The sequence below is a fragment of the Pyxicephalus adspersus genome, chromosome 5, assembly GCF_032062135.1.
Source record: "Pyxicephalus adspersus chromosome 5, UCB_Pads_2.0, whole genome shotgun sequence".
Taxonomy (NCBI): domain Eukaryota; kingdom Metazoa; phylum Chordata; class Amphibia; order Anura; family Pyxicephalidae; genus Pyxicephalus; species Pyxicephalus adspersus.
Window position 1 is genome coordinate 111,083,845 of NC_092862.1, and position 18,243 is coordinate 111,102,087.

The 18,243-nt window shown below is 35.5% G+C and overlaps 1 protein-coding gene across 7 annotated transcripts in view; it reads left to right on the forward strand.

Annotated features, from left to right (window-relative positions):
* The window catches only part of TBC1D5 (TBC1 domain family member 5), a 307,439-nt gene that overhangs the window by 103,181 nt on the left and 186,015 nt on the right, over positions 1-18,243 (forward strand). For all 7 annotated transcript variants that reach the window (XM_072412436.1, XM_072412442.1, XM_072412441.1 and 4 more), the window contains one exon: positions 2,462-2,582. In XM_072412436.1, the coding sequence (XP_072268537.1) occupies positions 2,489-2,582 (94 nt within the window). In that variant the 5' untranslated portion in view covers positions 2,462-2,488. The remainder of the gene's footprint in view (positions 1-2,461; positions 2,583-18,243) is intronic.

The following is an 18,243-nucleotide window of genomic DNA, read 5'->3' on the forward strand; positions in this document are numbered from 1 at the left end:
CTTGCAACATGCAGGCCCCCCACAGTCACTGCAAGTATTCAAGTGGATGCTGAAGTAAATAAATAATATAAGTACTTTACTGTGCAATCTAACACTATTAAATATTAAGAATTTCAGACAATTGATTCTTAATTCTTAATCAACTTCCTCTATACCACATGTTCCATTCTTGGAAATGAAAGATTTCTTTTTTAAGGCTGTTGATGATGCCTTGATTAAGCTACCATTTGCAGTGCTCTGTATTTTGATGCATATGTTTTTTGTGTGTATTTTTTGATTGAAGATTTAATTGTTTTGATTTTCAAGGGAAGGTAGGTTATGATGTTGACTGTCCAAATTTTAGGCATTGTATAAGTATAATGTATAAATGCACACCTTCCTCTATGTCTTCAGTATTGGTTTTAAGGCACAAGTCAAAGGAAAAAAAACATTGGCAGTGGAGCTACCCTGCACGGCAAGTGACAAATGCTTATTTATGTCTAGGGAAGGGTTACAACATTCAATTTTATCTTAATTCTTGCTTGTACAGGCTCCTTCTCTGTGCAATCAGTACCCCACAGCGTATTCTCCAAGACACTCTTGGAGACCCTTTATCCCTACAATGCAGAACAAATAATCATACAGTGAATGTGAGGACACAAGGGCCCTCTCCCAACTCCCAGCATTGGACAAAGGGGCATGAGCACAATAGTTCATTCCACAGTATTTCTTCTGCATTAAAGAGCTGCCTATTTGCATTTATTAGGATACGTTACACTTAAAGACCTTATAGTAATCTGGTAGTCATTGGCTGCTGCCAATATATCTTTGCCCTTTTTAGACCTGAGATAATAGCTTGTATAATAGGTAGGTATTTTATTATCAATTGCTTTGTAGGGACAGCAGCTTATCAGAACCTTATTAGGCTAACTCGGCTTAGTCCTGTTTCTGACACCTGGCTTACATTGATGATTTAATCAGGTGCGGGGTTCAGGAATAGAAAGATCTGTTTCCATGGTGGTTAACTTTGCAAGAACCAATCATTTGTTTTATTTTATTCAGGTTGGGAAATTGAAGGTAAGGATTTTTTAACAAGTTGGTATATAGAACGAATTACGTGGAAAACTTAAACCTTTCCTAAGAGAAATCTGTGGTTGTCATTGCTGTTTTGCTGTTAAAAAATTTACATTGCCTGGCTGTCATGCTGTGCCATTAGCTGCAATACTTTGATCAGGGACCAATTAGGCAAAGGGGCATGTCAGAGAAAAATCAGATTTTTTTTAATTGACTGAAGTTAGATATATAAGGTTTCCTTTAAAATAGCTTTGTTTTCATTTAATGTAAGCACTTAATTCTCTATCTGTTGTCAATAGTGAAAATACAGAACTAGCACAATTTGTAGATATAGTGTTTTAAAAGATAATGGATAACCCCTTTGGAGTTCAGGGGAGCATATAACCGAAAGGTTTAATGACCGTATTATACATGGCTGGATTATTTTATGCTTATTGCATACAGGCAGAATTTTATGTAAGCAGCCTCACAGAAAATTAATAATTTACTTTCATCATTACAGGAAAGAGGGCAGTGAGTCTAATAGTCCAGAAACAAGAAGTCAAGCATGCTGAGATCAACTCACATGGCTTACTTGTCTGAGATCCAGAGCCTTTACATACTCCCTGATTGAACTGAACTATCACAAAAAAAGACCTTTTATTCTAGAAGAATTTGGTGCACTTTAGCAACTATTTTTTTAGTAGCAGCACATCTTCAGATATTTGAAGGTTCATCTATGTTCTGTTGGCAGGTTATCTAGGTGCCCGGGAGCACTGCTTATATCTTGTGCCAAATAGAAAAGTTCAGGGAGCTGGAAGGGAGAGGGGGTAATGGTTAGATGATGGATGAAGTGTGACTATTTTCATTTGCAATAAGGGTTTTTGAGATAGTTGGGCTCCCTGAAGTAATCTTTGGTTACCTAGTTTATGATCTAGTGCCTATGATCTATGATTTCATACCTACTCCATAACCCTGTACACAAGTTAGATCCTTTGTTACAAAACAATTTGTGTACCAATTGCTGTCCTATTCTTTAAAGGCTGGGTGGGGATAATGAGCTGGTTGTTCCCTGTTGCTCCATAGGCAAGTACTGTGGTTGACACCGATTGGTCATTCATTGATTTGCCAGAATAGATAGGTGAATGACATCCGGGGACTGCTGTATATTTGCTCAGGACTTTCACGTTCATCTCAGGTAACAATCATTCAGTGTGTGTGCGTATGTTGTTTATGATCTGACTGATATGATATGTTAATACTGTATGATCTGGGGCCACTTATCTAGTTATTTTGAAATAAAATACTTTATTTGTTTTTTTTTTTTTTTGATTGGTCCAGTTTATTTCTGTTTATTATACAAAGCAAAAAAAGGTGATTCCTTCTTTACACAGATCAATATGAACAGTTTTATCCTTCTCTTTTTCAGGAAGGTATTTTTGGTGTGTAAGACAAGATGCAAGATCCCACACCTAGAACACACCACCCTTTGCAATCTGAAGAAGTAGGATTTGATCCACTACAGTGTGATATAGGCAGACACGATGAAGGTAGGAACGTGTTACCTTATGGGAGTATTTAATATGAAAAAAGCATTGCAAACTGCAACTAATTAGCCTCATATTTAAACAGATGTGGATCTGTGGAACTTTACTGGTTATTACTCTCACTGAACCTACCACAGCCTTAACCACAAACACAATGGAGCATGAGAGGGAGTTTTAATAACAAAGAATCATGTAACACGATGCTGCAGTTTCCCCTTCAGGAGCACATAAGAGATGTTTTATGTATTTGACTGCAAAAAATTTTACGAATATCCAAATTGTGTAAACTTACTTTCTGATGCAAATTTGGCATAAACTCTGTATGATTTTGGCAGTTGAGTGCTTGATTTTATGTTGCTACCTGGAGCTGTAGTGTATTTTTTAAAAAGGGAATTAAGCTGCACCCAGGAGTTTGTAACTAATGCCCACATGTGTCTGCACATATGTTTAGTTAGACTCCCCAGAAGTAATAAACCAAGGATACTGCATTTTGCAAATACCAGCCTAATAGCTGCAGCTGGTGCTTGGCCTTGCCTCCTTTGTGATTTGTACATCACTACTCATCAGTGGGGTTGCACTTCATGGGTATAGACCAGTAGTCAGGGGCAGTAGAAGACATGGCATGGTACTGAGTTTGGGAATACAGTTGTTTTTTCTCTCTCTCGCAATAATGCACCCAAGATTTTAGGGCTCCAGGAGGGCATAAGCATCTGAGTAAATGTTTCCCCTCCATATAGTCCTGGGAACAGTTTATTACACTTAAATACACTGCAGGTTTAATTTAAATATACACATAGGTGTCACATTGTTATCTTCTAAAACAAAAGAGAAGCTAAAATTACAGAGATGCAATAGTGCTAAACCCAGGATACCAACATCATACACTATGCATAATGCTATAACCGTAATGTGTCAGTGTGCATTTAAAGGTTCTTATAATAGTTGCTTGCTTATTGCAGTGACACATTTTTAAAAAAGACAGACTTAATTTGCACCAAGTCATGATTGGTTTACTTTTACATTATCTTTATTTTATTTACTTTTTATGGCTTATTAGTATTTTATTTTATTTCTACTTGATTGACACAAGACATACTCTTCATTACTAAGACCATAAAATCAAATTAAAATAATTGTAGTTAAAGTTTGCAGTTCTTTCAATTTAGGGTAATAATAAGCTGTAATCCAACTGAGAGCTGCATGGGGAGCGAAAACTGTCTGTGATTATGTGTGTCACTGTGCCTTGTATTCTTCACTCTCTTGCTAGCAGTGACAACATAGTTTGAGGAAGTGATGAGCCTAACAAGCTGCTTGAAACGTGATCCTTGTCGTGAAAACATTCTGCGAGTAGTCTGTTATACACCATGACACCTAAACTAATTTTCCAGTCATTGAACATGTGCATCTGGAAGCAAGGAAGTGAAATTTATTTGTAATCTTAAATCTAAAATAACTGTGCAGAGAATTCCACTGAAATCTTTTGCTGAACATGCTATGCGTGTCTTCTGGATGTCTGCACTATAGCTGTGCTCCAGTATCTACTATCAGTAAAGTTACTGTACTGACCAGGAAATTTGTGTGACCATACCAACTGCCAATAATCTTTTATATTATAGCATGCTGTAATTTTGTATGGTCTTGCTTGGCCTAATATTCATTTTTAACTATTAAAAGGGAAAAACAAATAATATAATTTAATTGACTAATTGTACAATCTCCTAAAGATCAAGCCTAACCCTATTGAATACAGGTTAAATGGCCTCTCTGGGTTTATCCTCAAATTACCATAAGATTGCTTTATATATATTGTAATTCATATATATTGTTTGCTTAAAAATAAGCATTTGGAATATAACAAAGGATTTTAGAGCATTCTGGGTTAGCTAAAGGGGCAGCAAAAGTAGTTACCTTTTAGGCTGTCCTATCTAAAAATCAGACTAAGCGATCTAAAAAAAAACAAGTCTTGTGTAAACCTTTGGTTGAGCTATCATTAAATCATTACCCAGAGCAAAACCCTGCCTCCGACAGCCTTCATACTCCCATAGGGCATTCTGGTGCTATCATTTCCCTAGGTAAATGATGCGCATGCACCTGGCCATTTACATTCTCTAAGGGCTAAGGTAACTTAGACCAGCCCACCTTCTTCAGTTGCTCTATGTTTCAGTTTTGATTCTCATGTGGCCATTGTACAGGTTTTTGTGCAGAAGCCAGGGTTTAGCAATGGGTACTGAGGTTACACAGCCCCATACACCGCAAGCTACATTTCCTGTTCTGACAAATTTATGTTTTGGTTAGCATTTTAGCTGTTTGTTTTACAGTAGCTTCACTGTGGGATGGACCCAGTAGGCCATGGGTCAAAAATATTCAACTGATATATTTTACACTCCTTACCAGGTGTCATTGTAAACTAGAAAATCTGTATCAACCCAAGACATTATTAGGGCAAATAGCAACCTACTGCTGATAATCAAATGCAGTTCATGAATTGATCAACAGCAAGTGCACCTGCTCTGTAAGATGATAAGCAGATGATGTAACACTTTGCTGGTCAGGAGCATTTAGGTATGTGTTAACACAATGCCAAAGAGGAACGACCTCAGGAGTGTATGTCACAGCTAATTCACTCCAAAGTCAATCAGTTAATTACTCACAAAAATAAAATAAAAAATACACAGAAGCTACATCTAAGACTCCGACAGGCCTCCGTTAGCATGTAAAATAGTAATATTCATGACAGTAGAATTAAAAAAAGGCTGAACAAGTATGACGTGTCTGGAAGGGTTGGCAGGAGAAAGACTCTTTTCTGTAAAAATAACATGACTGCAAAGCTCTGGTTTGAAAATTGCATCTAAACAAACCAAAAGACTTCTAGAACATTGTCCTTTGGAAAGACAAGGACAAAATAGAGATGTTTGATCATAAGGTACAGTCTCACGTTTGGCTAAAACCAACATGACAATGATCCCAAACACACTAGCTAATTTTATTAATATTATTAATATTATTACTATTATTATTATTAATAATAAACAGGATTTATATAGCGCCAACATATTGCGCAGTGCTGTACATTAAATAGGGGTTGCAAATGACAGACTAATACAGACAGTGATACAGGAGGAGAGGACCCTGCCCCGAAGAGCTTACAATCTAGTAGGTGGGATCTACAGTAGAATGGCTATTAAATTTCAGACTTGCATGAAATGCTGTGACAGGACCGTGAGAAAGCTGCATTAACAATTGACCAAAAATCTAAATGAACTGAAGCAATCCTGTAAAGAAGATTGGGACAAAATGCCTCCACAATGATGTTAGACACTGATAAAGTTATACAGAAAACTATTTAGGTTATACCTTTCAGACATAGTTCTACAAGCTACTGAAATATGGGATGTACAGTTTTTTACACATGACCGCCATTTTGGCTTCATTGTTGTTAAATTAATAATTACCCATGATTTGAATCCAAATAATTTTCGAACCTGCTAAGGATCGGAAGAAATGTTTTAATCTCCTGATACTAAAAAACTTTCTTTTTCACATGACTGTATATGCCATATTATTTTAAAATTTTAGATGATTCTAGTTTGCATTGCGTGTGTTAGCATGAGGAAGAATAGTATTTTAACAAATATTTGCCAATTCCCTGGTACATCCATACAAATGCAAGCATTCCTTTACTACAGGTCAGGAGACATATTTGTCACAATACAGAATCAGAAAAAAAAACCCTGAAAAAGCAAAACAGTTGCTTTAATCATTACTAAATAATTTTTCTTTGCAAAATGAATTTTTCATTTAGCATATAGCATATTAATATTTTAAATGACAATGTAATCCAACATTGCACAATAAAAAAATGCACATTACTTCCATATTAAATGACCATATATTCAGCTATTTAAGGTAGTTGTATATGCTAGCACAGTTTAATTTCCTTTTTTATTTATTGTTCTAGTTTAATGTATCTCAGAAATTGTAGGGCAGGCTTGAATGGCTCTTCGGCTGTGATAACATTTAAACATACCAATGACACAGAAAGTTATTAGGTCTGAATTTATGTTTGAGTGTCATTAATTCATTTACCCCAAATGTTCATTAACAATGTAAATGTATGCTGATGTTCCAAGAGACAAGGGAGTGACTAATGACTCCTCACACTAACAACACTTAAAATGAATAGAAACTTAAGATAGCTAATCTTGAAGTAATCAAGACCCTCATTCAGCCTGGCGTCGCAGTATGCTCTAAAACAGCTGTCAACTGATTAAAAAAATTACGATATATATAAAAATCACATATAAATATCTCCCATACACACATTTCCTTTGCCCTTGAATGCTTTAGCATGAATCTATAATTATAAATTGTGCTTAAGTGTGATTTACACTGGGATAAACCACAGGCGCTGGCTTACTGTCTCAAAAGATTTCATTGTAATTTAGAGAGTGATCTGCTCTGAACATCACAATCATTATATTAGTTCATATTGGTGTTTTTAATATAATGAAGTCAAAATCAAATGTCTACTGAGATTAAATGAGTTGGCATGCCAACTTCTTCGAGGAGGCATTGCAAAGAGCTGCCCAATGCAGTAACGCGTAGCAACCGGATTTTATCTTTAATCAGTCAAGAGCAACCAAATATGATTGCCTATCCTGCTGTAGAATGCTGCAGTCTGCTCTATCCTTTTTGCCTTGCTGAATAAAGGGCATTGTGTTTTAAAATTGGTATCTTCAAAAACCATTGAAAATGACCTTCTGTAAGTCTAGACTAGGGCCTACAATAGAGGCGCATGTTATTTTGAATTTAAATTACATGTACAATGGAATTTATTAAAAGCTTTTGAAACTGCACTTGTAAGCACTTTTATAACCTTATTCTTGTATAAAACATAACCCACTAAGAATTCTAATTTTTTAAAACACTTCACTTGTTTGTAAAAATAAATATATGCCATTTGGGTTATTAGCAATACCATGCGCATGTGTCAATGCATAATTTATAAGTATTAGCTTTTACTAATAGGTGCAAATCTATGATTAATGGTCGATAGAAAATATGACTTTTGACTAACATCATACTTTCAAAGCTAAAGTTAACAGAAAATGCAAAAAGCCACCAGATTTAGAGGTTTTTGATAGAAGAGACATGCAATGTTTTCCTTGTGGCTTTTTATTCTTTGTTTACACTACATGACACATGTGCAGTGGGATATGGATGCTGGAACTATTTTCTTCACTACAGAGAAAAGACCTAGATACGAGGAGACCATGTGCCTGATTAATTTAATTTCTACGAAACTGGACAAGGTTATCATATGTGGCTGCCCAATGGCCTGAAAAGTTCACGGTTGATCTGGAAGAATTGACAGAGAAAATGGCAGCAATCAGCAATCCTGACAGGATCCCCAACCTCCCTTTGCTCTAGGGCAGTGTTTCTCAAACAAGGTTCCTTTCAGAGATTGCTGGGGGTTCCTTGAGCAATGAGTAATCTGTGCCCCCCAGGTCCATTTAAGTGGCATCAGTGATCTCTTTTGGCTCTCTGGAAGGTTTGCATTCTTCCCCCTAGCCAGGCATTCTTCCTGTTGACTGCCACACTTATGTACTGTGACCTGTGGATATAATAATGTTAGCAGAGAGATTATATCTAAAGACCTGAAAGTAATTTCAAGGATTTCTTATGGTATAAAGGTTGAAAAAATGATTCTAGGGCAATTAAAAGAAGGTGTGTTAAATAATCTGCAAGTGTGTTGTGCTTTTTTGCCAAACTCACCAACGAAAACTCACCAACACTAAGATGTTTAGTTTCACTAAAAGTAGGCAAGAATTTGAATTAGATCTTTATTATTGAATAGTAAATGCTTTCATGGTTATATGTATGTGTATATATATATATATATATATATATAAATATGTATATATACAGTTGCCTATAATTAAATATCCTGCTTAAAGTTAGTTTATTTTTTTTTAAACATTTTATTTTTATTATTATTATTATTTTGTATTTTCATAACAAAAACAGACAGAACAAACACCAATCACATAAATGCAATCCAAAAGGTGTTGTTGGTACATATTTTACCAAGCATCAATAAGACATAAAAACAAAACAAAGCAAAACACTATAACCAAGAGAATAAAACCCTTACATTTCAACAACTAAAATTATCCATATCAAAAATCAATAACACTGCCATTTACCTGAAAAAGTATGTCAACATCACAAAACCCTTCCCTTCTGTTATCGGACAGTCAACTCCCACTCCTCCCAGAACCCTTTAAATGGAATACTGGAAAAACCCTTTTAGGTTTTAGTTTCTTTTTTTATATTTGAAGTGGAGCTAAAGTTCCACATTTATAAAAATACCTGGTCAGGCAGGTCTTACCTTCCTAATTCCTCCGGGTTTCCAGCCACAAAGCTGAGCTGTGCATAAGGCACTAACCCTAAAGAAAAGCTTAGAAGAAAATTCTATAGCCAAAAACACAGATAAATCAAGTACTGCTTGCCTTTCTAATTGTTGTCGTATATTGAGCAGATAGAGCATGCAGCAGGAAAAATCAGTTGCTGCTTTGCGGGATGGATGCTGAAATAATAAGCCAATCAAAGAACAAAGGAACTGTAACATACTTAACAGCTTGTTTCATAAAGAATATTTACATTATTTTTTTTCTGCTGATATAATAGGAAACACAGCTCGGGTAAGACATATGGAATGAATTACTTTAATTTTACAGTCAACTTGTAATGAGACCTTTTCATTGTAATCAACCAATTTCAGTTGAGATGTTACAGTCTATTCACAAGCTTTCATAACTTTACACATATATGCTTCACAAGCATAATATGTGAATCAAGAACTTTGTATATCTAGTTACAATACTTTGTAGTAATACAAGTGAGCAATATTTTCAGTTGTATTCTCCAGTGATATTCTAGTGATATCAAGATGTATGTTTTCTACTATGTATTTTTAGTATCTAAAATGTAAGCATATGACTAGACATTGTCTTTTAATAGTTGACCAGTGTATGTGTTTGTCCTTTATTGTTAATTTTTATATATATATATATATATATATATATATATATATATATATATATATATATGATATAAATTAAATAGTAGCCTTGAGAGTGATCCTTTCCTTAAAATCTTTGTGCTAACCCATATATAATATGATTTGTCATGAAAACAATAAAAGAGAAAAGAGTTTTTTTTGGCAAAAACGGAATATATTAGATCAGCGGTCGCCAACCAGTGATCCGTGAAACAATTTTGGTGGCCCACCCCTGTGGCCAGTGCACCTCCCCCAGTGGGGTCAAGAAGGACACTGCTGGGGGGGATCACTGGCCAGAGTCGCAGACCATGTCCACCGTACAGACGGCAGGCTGAAGGAAGTGGGCGGGTTGTGTCTCTAGATTTTAGAATCTAAAGGTCTGAGCCTGCAATGGAGAGTGGGCGGATTCTGACATCATAATGTCACCAAAGGGGATGTTTTTCCCTTTTGAGTGACACCTGGCTCCCCATGCAGTGGTCTGCTGTTCCGAAAAGGTTGGTGATCACTGTATTAGATGATTTGATTACGTGCAAAAAATGTATACAATACTAGACAGAGTTCACCTGTCAGATAAAAATCAATAGGCAACCCCACTGCAAGTGGGAAAGTTACTACAACAGCTCATTGGGATGTCAAAAGAGTCTCAATTTCTGTAGTGTTTCACCTTATTGGAGAAGCAAATACAATGAAAAGAGTTGGGAATTAGGACTCTTCTGATGTATCCCCACAAGCTGTTGCAAAATTATTTCCCAAAGCATAAAATGTCTGGTTGTAGCATTATGTTTCTCAAAGCTGCAATGAAGTGGTTTAAAGTAGGGACTGTGAATCTCACTATATGTCCTATTCAAGGCCCAGACCTTAATTCATTTGAAACTTTGGAAAACTTGACTGGTTTCAATAGTCTTCTGGAAGGCCGTGTTAGTGTTCCACAAGGGTGAACAAGCACAAATTGCGGAAACATTGAAAACATGATAACACCCCCCCCCCCAAAACAAAAACAAAGAACTCACAGCTGTATTTGCAGCTAGTAGTAGTTCTACAAGGTTTTGACTAACGCAACCAAAAGACTTTATTTTTGTTAAATGAAGTTTTTTTTATAATAGGAAAGATTTTCATTTAGAAAGTAATAAGTACATTGTGTGAATCAGGTTTTAAAAATGTAGTTAAATCGTTAGTTTTAGTACAAAGATGTAGAAAACATCATGGAAAGTGAATACTTTATTCCAGGTAACTGAATATGAATTGTATTACCTGCCCACAGGGTTTGTGATTCTAGTCAGACTTCATGACAGATGTTACCAGGTTTGGACCTTCTTGCAGACTATACTGCATATGTATCACACAAGAGTCTTGTGAAAATATTCATCCCCTTCAGTGTTTGTCATGTATTGTCCCGTTGCCACCTAGAACTAAAGATTTTGAGGATCATTTGATTTACACAACATGCCTACTACTTTGAAAATGTAAATATATTTTTTATTGTAATACAATCAATATTTAGGATGAAAAAAAAGATAGAAATCATAAGAGTGCAAAGAAATTCACCCCTTCCAAAGTCATTTTGTTGAACCACCTTTTGCTTCAATTAGAGCTGTAGGTCTGTTTGGATATGTCTCTATTAGGTTAGCAAATCTTACTACTGGGATTTTTGCTCGTTCCTTAAGCCAAAACTGCTTTTACTCTTTCAAATTACATGGGCACACAGAGACATTTAAATGATTCTTTTTAAATCACTACAGTGTAGCTTTCATTGTCCTGCTGGATACCGTGATACTAATCATGATTATCTGTATGCGTGGAGAAGTCAGGATTGCCAGATGTAAGCAATGTTGGGTTTGCACCACACGTGATGATTCAAACTGGTCAAAAAGTTCAACTTTAGTCTTATTTACTCAAAGAACCTTTTCCATGTGGATGGAGAGGCCACCACATGCAAACTCCAGATATGTTTTCAATACAATACCTTTTTTTTTCTGGTCACTCTTCCATAAAGTTTCACTTATTGGAAGATAAAGCTTATGTGGGCTTATGGAGCTCAACTTCTTTAGTGTTATCATTGTCCTTGGCTTCTGTTGCATCTCTGATTATTGTTTTGCTTATCTACTGTGTTAGTTTTGATGGGCTACATTCTCTTGTTAGGCTTCTAGTGGTATCATATCATTTTCATATCAGGATGAAAATAATATGACACCACTAAAAGCCTAACAAGAGAAGGTAGCCCATCAAAACTAAGGCAGTATAGATTTAATAGTGCTCCATAGAATATTTTCAATAATCCAACCCTGATCTATACTTATCCACAAGTTTGTCTCTGACCTGTTTGGAGTCCTCCTCAGTCTTAATGTTGCTTGCTTAGTGTTGTGGCAGAGTCAGGGGTCTTTTAGAACTGATCTGTTTAGCAATCTATGTATAGAGACATGTGACACCTTACATACACACGTGGACCCTAATCAACTAATTGTTTGAAATTTTAGGTTAATTGTTTGCACCGGATCATATTTAGGGGCTTCATATAAAAGGAAATGAATATATATATATATATATATATATATATATATATATATATATATATATATATATATATATATATATATATATATATATAAGTTGATTTTGTGTTTTTTTTTATATGCAGAGTGATTTATTTTTATTCCAGTTAAACAATTTAGACTTTATCTCAAGTCCATGATATACAATCCACTGTAATTCTTGGCGATAATGCAACAAAACAAGACAAACACCTAGTGAAATGAATACTTTTGCAAGGCAATGTATTTGTGTGTATGTAAACACATTTCAGTTTTTGAAAAATAAATGTATAACTGAATAAATTTCATTTTTCAGACTAGCTTTAACTTATATTTACTTCTTATGCTAGTTTTTTTCTTCTGCCAGAAACCTAGTACAACTTATTTGCTGCACGTAGATAATCACGAGTGAAGGACTTTGGTAATTTAATAATTATCGCTTGATATCACTGGAATTAATTTTCAGCATTATTGATATTCTTGGTTGAGAGCTACATTAACTTGGGTACTCCACACATTTTTTTCCTCCCAAAAGTTGTTTATTTTCCTTTTTGAAACTATGTGTATCTAATTTAAATCTTCATCTTTCAGTAGTCTTTGCCAGATGGTATTTAATACAGCCGGTTGGTTGGTTGGTTGATGTGCAAATCTCTAGATACTGCAACTTAGTGCTGTGTGATTTAGTAAGTCCACTGCAAATACTAACAGTTGAAAGCATTGTATTTCTTCTCAATATTCCCTCCGAAGGATTGCACCCTGATGTAGAGTGATATCAGCAATCAAATGCCAGGTGCAAATGAAGTGGAGGGGAAAGAAGATTATAACAGTATTGAAGTATTACTTACTTTACCAAATGACAGCTCCCCGTCTTTCTCCTAAATGCAGTACTGATTATACGATGATTATTAGACGTCACATGTGCTTGTTCTCAGCTCCACAGCACAAGTGTATAAACTAGTTTCAGAAATTGGGAAGAGGGAAAAGAACAATACCAGAACTTGTGAAGAACTTTATGAGGCTTGCTACAGATTATAAATTTATGTTATGGATTATTTGTAATTAAATTTGGAAAAAAATGTTTTATGAGGTGACATAAAGGTTTATCTCTGCTATGAAGAATATATTTTTTCAGAGTTAGCATTTGTGAAATACAATGGATTTAATCTATTTAAATTCTGTAGTTTCCAGTCCTAGGTTATGTAACTTACATCCAAACAGGTCGGGGATCCGCTGCAAAACAAATTGTTGACGGCTGATAGTGAAGTATTCAGGGAAGAGCAAATATACAAGTCAAACACTTTTAGACACTAAACACATGCGGGAACAAACATTGCAGTGATCTACCTGCCCCTAGTGTTTTTGGGCAGTTACTGAAGAGTTGGGTCACAATACAGGGGTTGCCACTCGCCCACCCAGCTTAAAAAAATTTCTGGGTTGAACACTGCATTGCAAATAAAAATCTTGGTAAAGATAGGACATCAAAAAACTTTTTTCCTCAGACATATAATACCATGTTGGGGTCATTTAAACTTTATTTTAGTTGTATGTTGCTAGATAACTGTAAAACTCTCACTTATTGTACAAATATATCCCCAGATTCACTATGCTTACACATCATCAGACCTCACCTATCCACATGTCCTCACAGCTTCAAGCAAGTTTAATACATGTAAACCATTTTATCTGCTAACCAGCACCAGCCCTCCATGACTGTTGACTTATCCACAGGTTACACTACATATTATCAGTTATACCTATTTTTTTTGCCATCCTCTGTACATCGGATTGGGAGAGGCAATACTGACAGCCAATCTGGCCAGCTGTATGCTGATATACTGACAAAGTGCAAGTTGACAGTATAGTTAAACATAGAGATAAAGGGCCTGGTATATTAAAGCTCTCCAAGACTGGAGAAGAAAGAATGTCAGAGAACCATCAGCAAACCTAGAGTTAATTTCCTAAAAATAGTTTGATATTATTTGGCAAATGTTTTCAATCCTTCACCAGATCCATTCCATTTCCTGGATCACCCGGAATCACCCATGATAGTCTTCTCCGGTCTTGGAGAGCTTTATAAAACCAGGCCCAAACTGTGAAGTCTTCTACTGTTCCTTCACTGTCCAACCAACAGAATGGATCTGGGGTGGTTTCATCCTCATAGCTGTGCTGTGTGACAAGGTTGTGTAAAACTCTCTACACTGAAATATTAGAAATACAAATTCTTTGGTAGGTAGAACAGCTTCCGTATTTTATTTTTATGTATTGATATATGCTATATGTTTTATTGGAGGTCAGCTTTAAATCTTTCTTGTGATGGGTGTGCTTATATTGTGAATGGATGCAATTATGAGGGCACCTTTCTTAGAATAGGGATTGTCATAGTTCACAGATCAGCAGCAGCAGCAGTTAAGTGTAGCAGCGAGAGGATAGGACACTTCTAATGGATCTGCTGTTATGCAGAGACTCTGGTCTTGGGAACAATAAAAGTGTTACTAACCACACAGCACTGTATATTTATACCCTGGCTAATATTTTCCATGTGTTTAGATGTCTACATAAATGTCTTGCCAGCCGAGTTTTCTGTCTCTGTTACAAACGGTTGACGTATCTGATCGTCTCCATAAGGCACTTATTTTTTTTCCTTTTTATTATTGTATTGGTATACATAAAACGGTATGTCAGTGTAATTCTGCTCAGACTGTTGCTATAAAATAAATATTTTATTTTGGTGCATCATATAAAACAAGATCATCAAGGACTGTGCAAGAGCATCAACTTTAAGGACTTTCCCAATAAATGAGGTTTGGTGATTTTCACATTTAAAACCATCTGCAGTCACAACTGCTTACTCACAGACCCAAATTCCTTCACTGCGCTCAACCTGAGACAATCCTACAGATTAATAATAAATGCTATCACTCCCTTGCTCCTCTTCACAAACCATCATTATGCTGTCAAAATTCCATGGTTACAATCATAGTTAATAATTTAGATTTGGGTATAAATGTGAGATTTTACTTTTGTCAGTTAAGTTTTGTCAGCTATGTAAATAACATTTAAAGAAATACAAAGATACCTATCATGATTGTACTTGGTATAATTATTCTGCTTTGGAATAATATTTCAGTTAATACCAGTACCAGTTTTCAGAAGAGACTACTTGTTTGCTTTAAAGAACTAATTATCAATGGACATAAATCTATGTCCATTGATAATTAGTCCATAAATGGGATATAAATCTAAATCCCCGCTCTTAAATTGTGATGATAGAGAACCTCTCTATTATTATTATTATCTACTTTTATCCTCTTTCTGTCAGGCATGTAAGGGTGTAATATTATAGTTGCATTATTGAAAACTTACTATGTGTTAATAATAAAAGCTGCACACTCAAAGCGAATTCATCTCTCCCTCATTCAAACATAACACAGTGGCTGAAATGCAAAAAAAAAAAAGTTGAAAAATCAAATCCTAATAGACTATTCAAGAACTGTTGAATTCATTCCAAAAATGTTCTATATAGCATATGTCTACATTGCTATATAGAACATATACAGTCTACATATATACAAAAAAAAATTAAACAAAATATAAATATGAGAATAAACAAACACTCACCAGACCCACTACTTAAAAAGTGGTCAAGGTGTGCATCAGGTATTAAATAATAAAGCACAGCAACCAAGGGGTAAATCTCCTAAATGGAAATCAATACAGACAAATGTATCAACTATGAAGATAAATTAACAGCTTTACTTGTCTGATGCCTTGAAGAGTGAACTTTAAAGGATCAGTTTCTGGCAATGATAGAGTTAAGGTCTGCAGTAGAAGAAGAAATCCAAAACATGCCATTATAGGGCCCAAAGCTCTCTAACTGGAAAAGATACACTTTTATCAGTGAACCTGGGTGATCCAAAAAACCTGGAATGGATCTGGTTCAGGATTGAAAACATTTGCTAACAGAAAATTAGTTTAAGAAATCCATTCCAGGTTTGCTGGATCACCCAGTTTCACTGATGAAAGTATATTTTCTGCAGTCTTGGAGAGCTTTAATAAATCAGGCCCATAGTATCCATTATTGACCCTGAACTCAGACAGAAGCAGCCTTAGGCTACTTACACACGTTTAATAATTGTTGTTGCAAACAAACGATTAATGACCTATTGTTTGATAATCGTTAACAAAAAAAGTGCACAACGACGTCGATGAATGAGGAATGAAAATGAACGGCCGTCCTGGCAGATCCGTTTGGGCGACGATCATTCAGTATCTATTGTGTGTACGGTCATCAGTGATCATGGATGGTTCTGCAGTACATTTATCTGGTACTTCCTGCATCGTTCAAACAATAGCATCTAGTGTATGTACATTATTGGTGGATTTTATTTGAACGAATTGTGCACAATACGATCGTTAAAAATATTTGTGAATAATCCTTGATCTGTGGTTAGTCGTTTGTTTTCTAAATACAACTATTGCACGTGTGTACCTAGCCTTGCAGTTTTTTTTTATTAGGCTGACATTTCTGATCTAACGGGGAGAAGAGGAACAAATTTCTATACACACTGCTATCACAGTGCAGAGAAGTAATGCTTTTTACACTAGCAATTACAAATCCTGTTTTCTAGGTAGAGCAACACATTATTTAATTTCGGTTAAAAGTATATCCCATAATCTGAATGAATGTGCTTGCACGACTAATAGAAGTTAGATATAATACTAGTAAAATCTCTGGGACCGCATTGACAATGGTGTAAACATGGTAATGCTTGTCATCCCAACTCACCTTACCAGTGTATCTAATGCCACAAGAAATCTTGTAAACCCTGTGCTTCTCTGCCTGTGTTGCACTCATATCTATTGCACTGGAATTGATTTACTAGTATAGGCTCCCCACTTAATCATCACCTTGCAAAGGAAGTTTCACTTTACTTAGTGAATGTTGGGAAAAGTCATTTTGCGAAGATGTGATTCATTTGCACATGATTGAATGGTTAAAATCAGCAAAGCTTTATCTCTTCCACTAGGTTTCAGTGTACAATTTCTTGCAAGGCCATATTTAACTTTGCTAAGTGAACAACCTATATTCCTTAAAGCAGTCATCTGACGCATGGGAAGGGTTTTCCATAGATATTAGTTGCAGTATATTTAGACACACTTCAAATGTGAATCCATTAATTTCACAGCAGGTCTAGAGTGCACAAATTGACATTCTAATGAATAAAAATTAACTTTTGCAGTGCATGTACCCAATGCATTCCATCAACCAATTCTTAACAAAAGTCTATGCCAGACCCTGCCTAGGATAGATGGCAATATGAGTCAGCTAGTGGAGGAAGTGGAGGAATCCTTTGCGATGGCAATTAGATATGGTGATCAGGCAAGCAGATAGCCCTAAACAGAAGGTAGGCTATTTGTATCAATTTGGTAAAACAGAGATGATAATGAAATGCGTTACCAAAGCCACATTGTATGAAATGGTCTTTGCATCCTCTAGGGTTATACAAATTGTACAGGTGATTGCCAAATATGAAATCCCCTGTGCTCAGAGCAACATCAAAAGTGTAACCAGAGTACAGCAACTGTTCCCCTAGATTTATCATATTCGTTGTGACCCGCTAGCTTGCTATCACTGCCGCCAAGGAGTTTTCTCCCCCTAATGAAAATCTTTTTCAGTCTAATAGTGATTCAGCTGTGAAATCCGGCATACATTAATGATGACAAAGAAGTTCTAGAATGAGCCAACATTTGCTTTTGTTCTTTTTGCATTGCTTAATGATGAATTGCACACACAAGTGTTCCAGGTTATTTTAATTTTCCTTTTCCCTCACTGTAATAATAAATGTCTTCAGTGTTTACCTTTCCTGTTACAGCTTCTTATTATTACTAATCAGTTCTAATTATATTTTTTAAAGCAAATCTGGAGATACATTTAATTCTATTACAAAGCTTTACAGAAGGGAAAATATATTAAACTTAACATGTAGACACTATTTTGTACAGTGGCAATCAGAAGCATCAATTTTGTTTAAAAAAAAGTTTTTTGTGTGTACAATATGTCTATAACTCACAC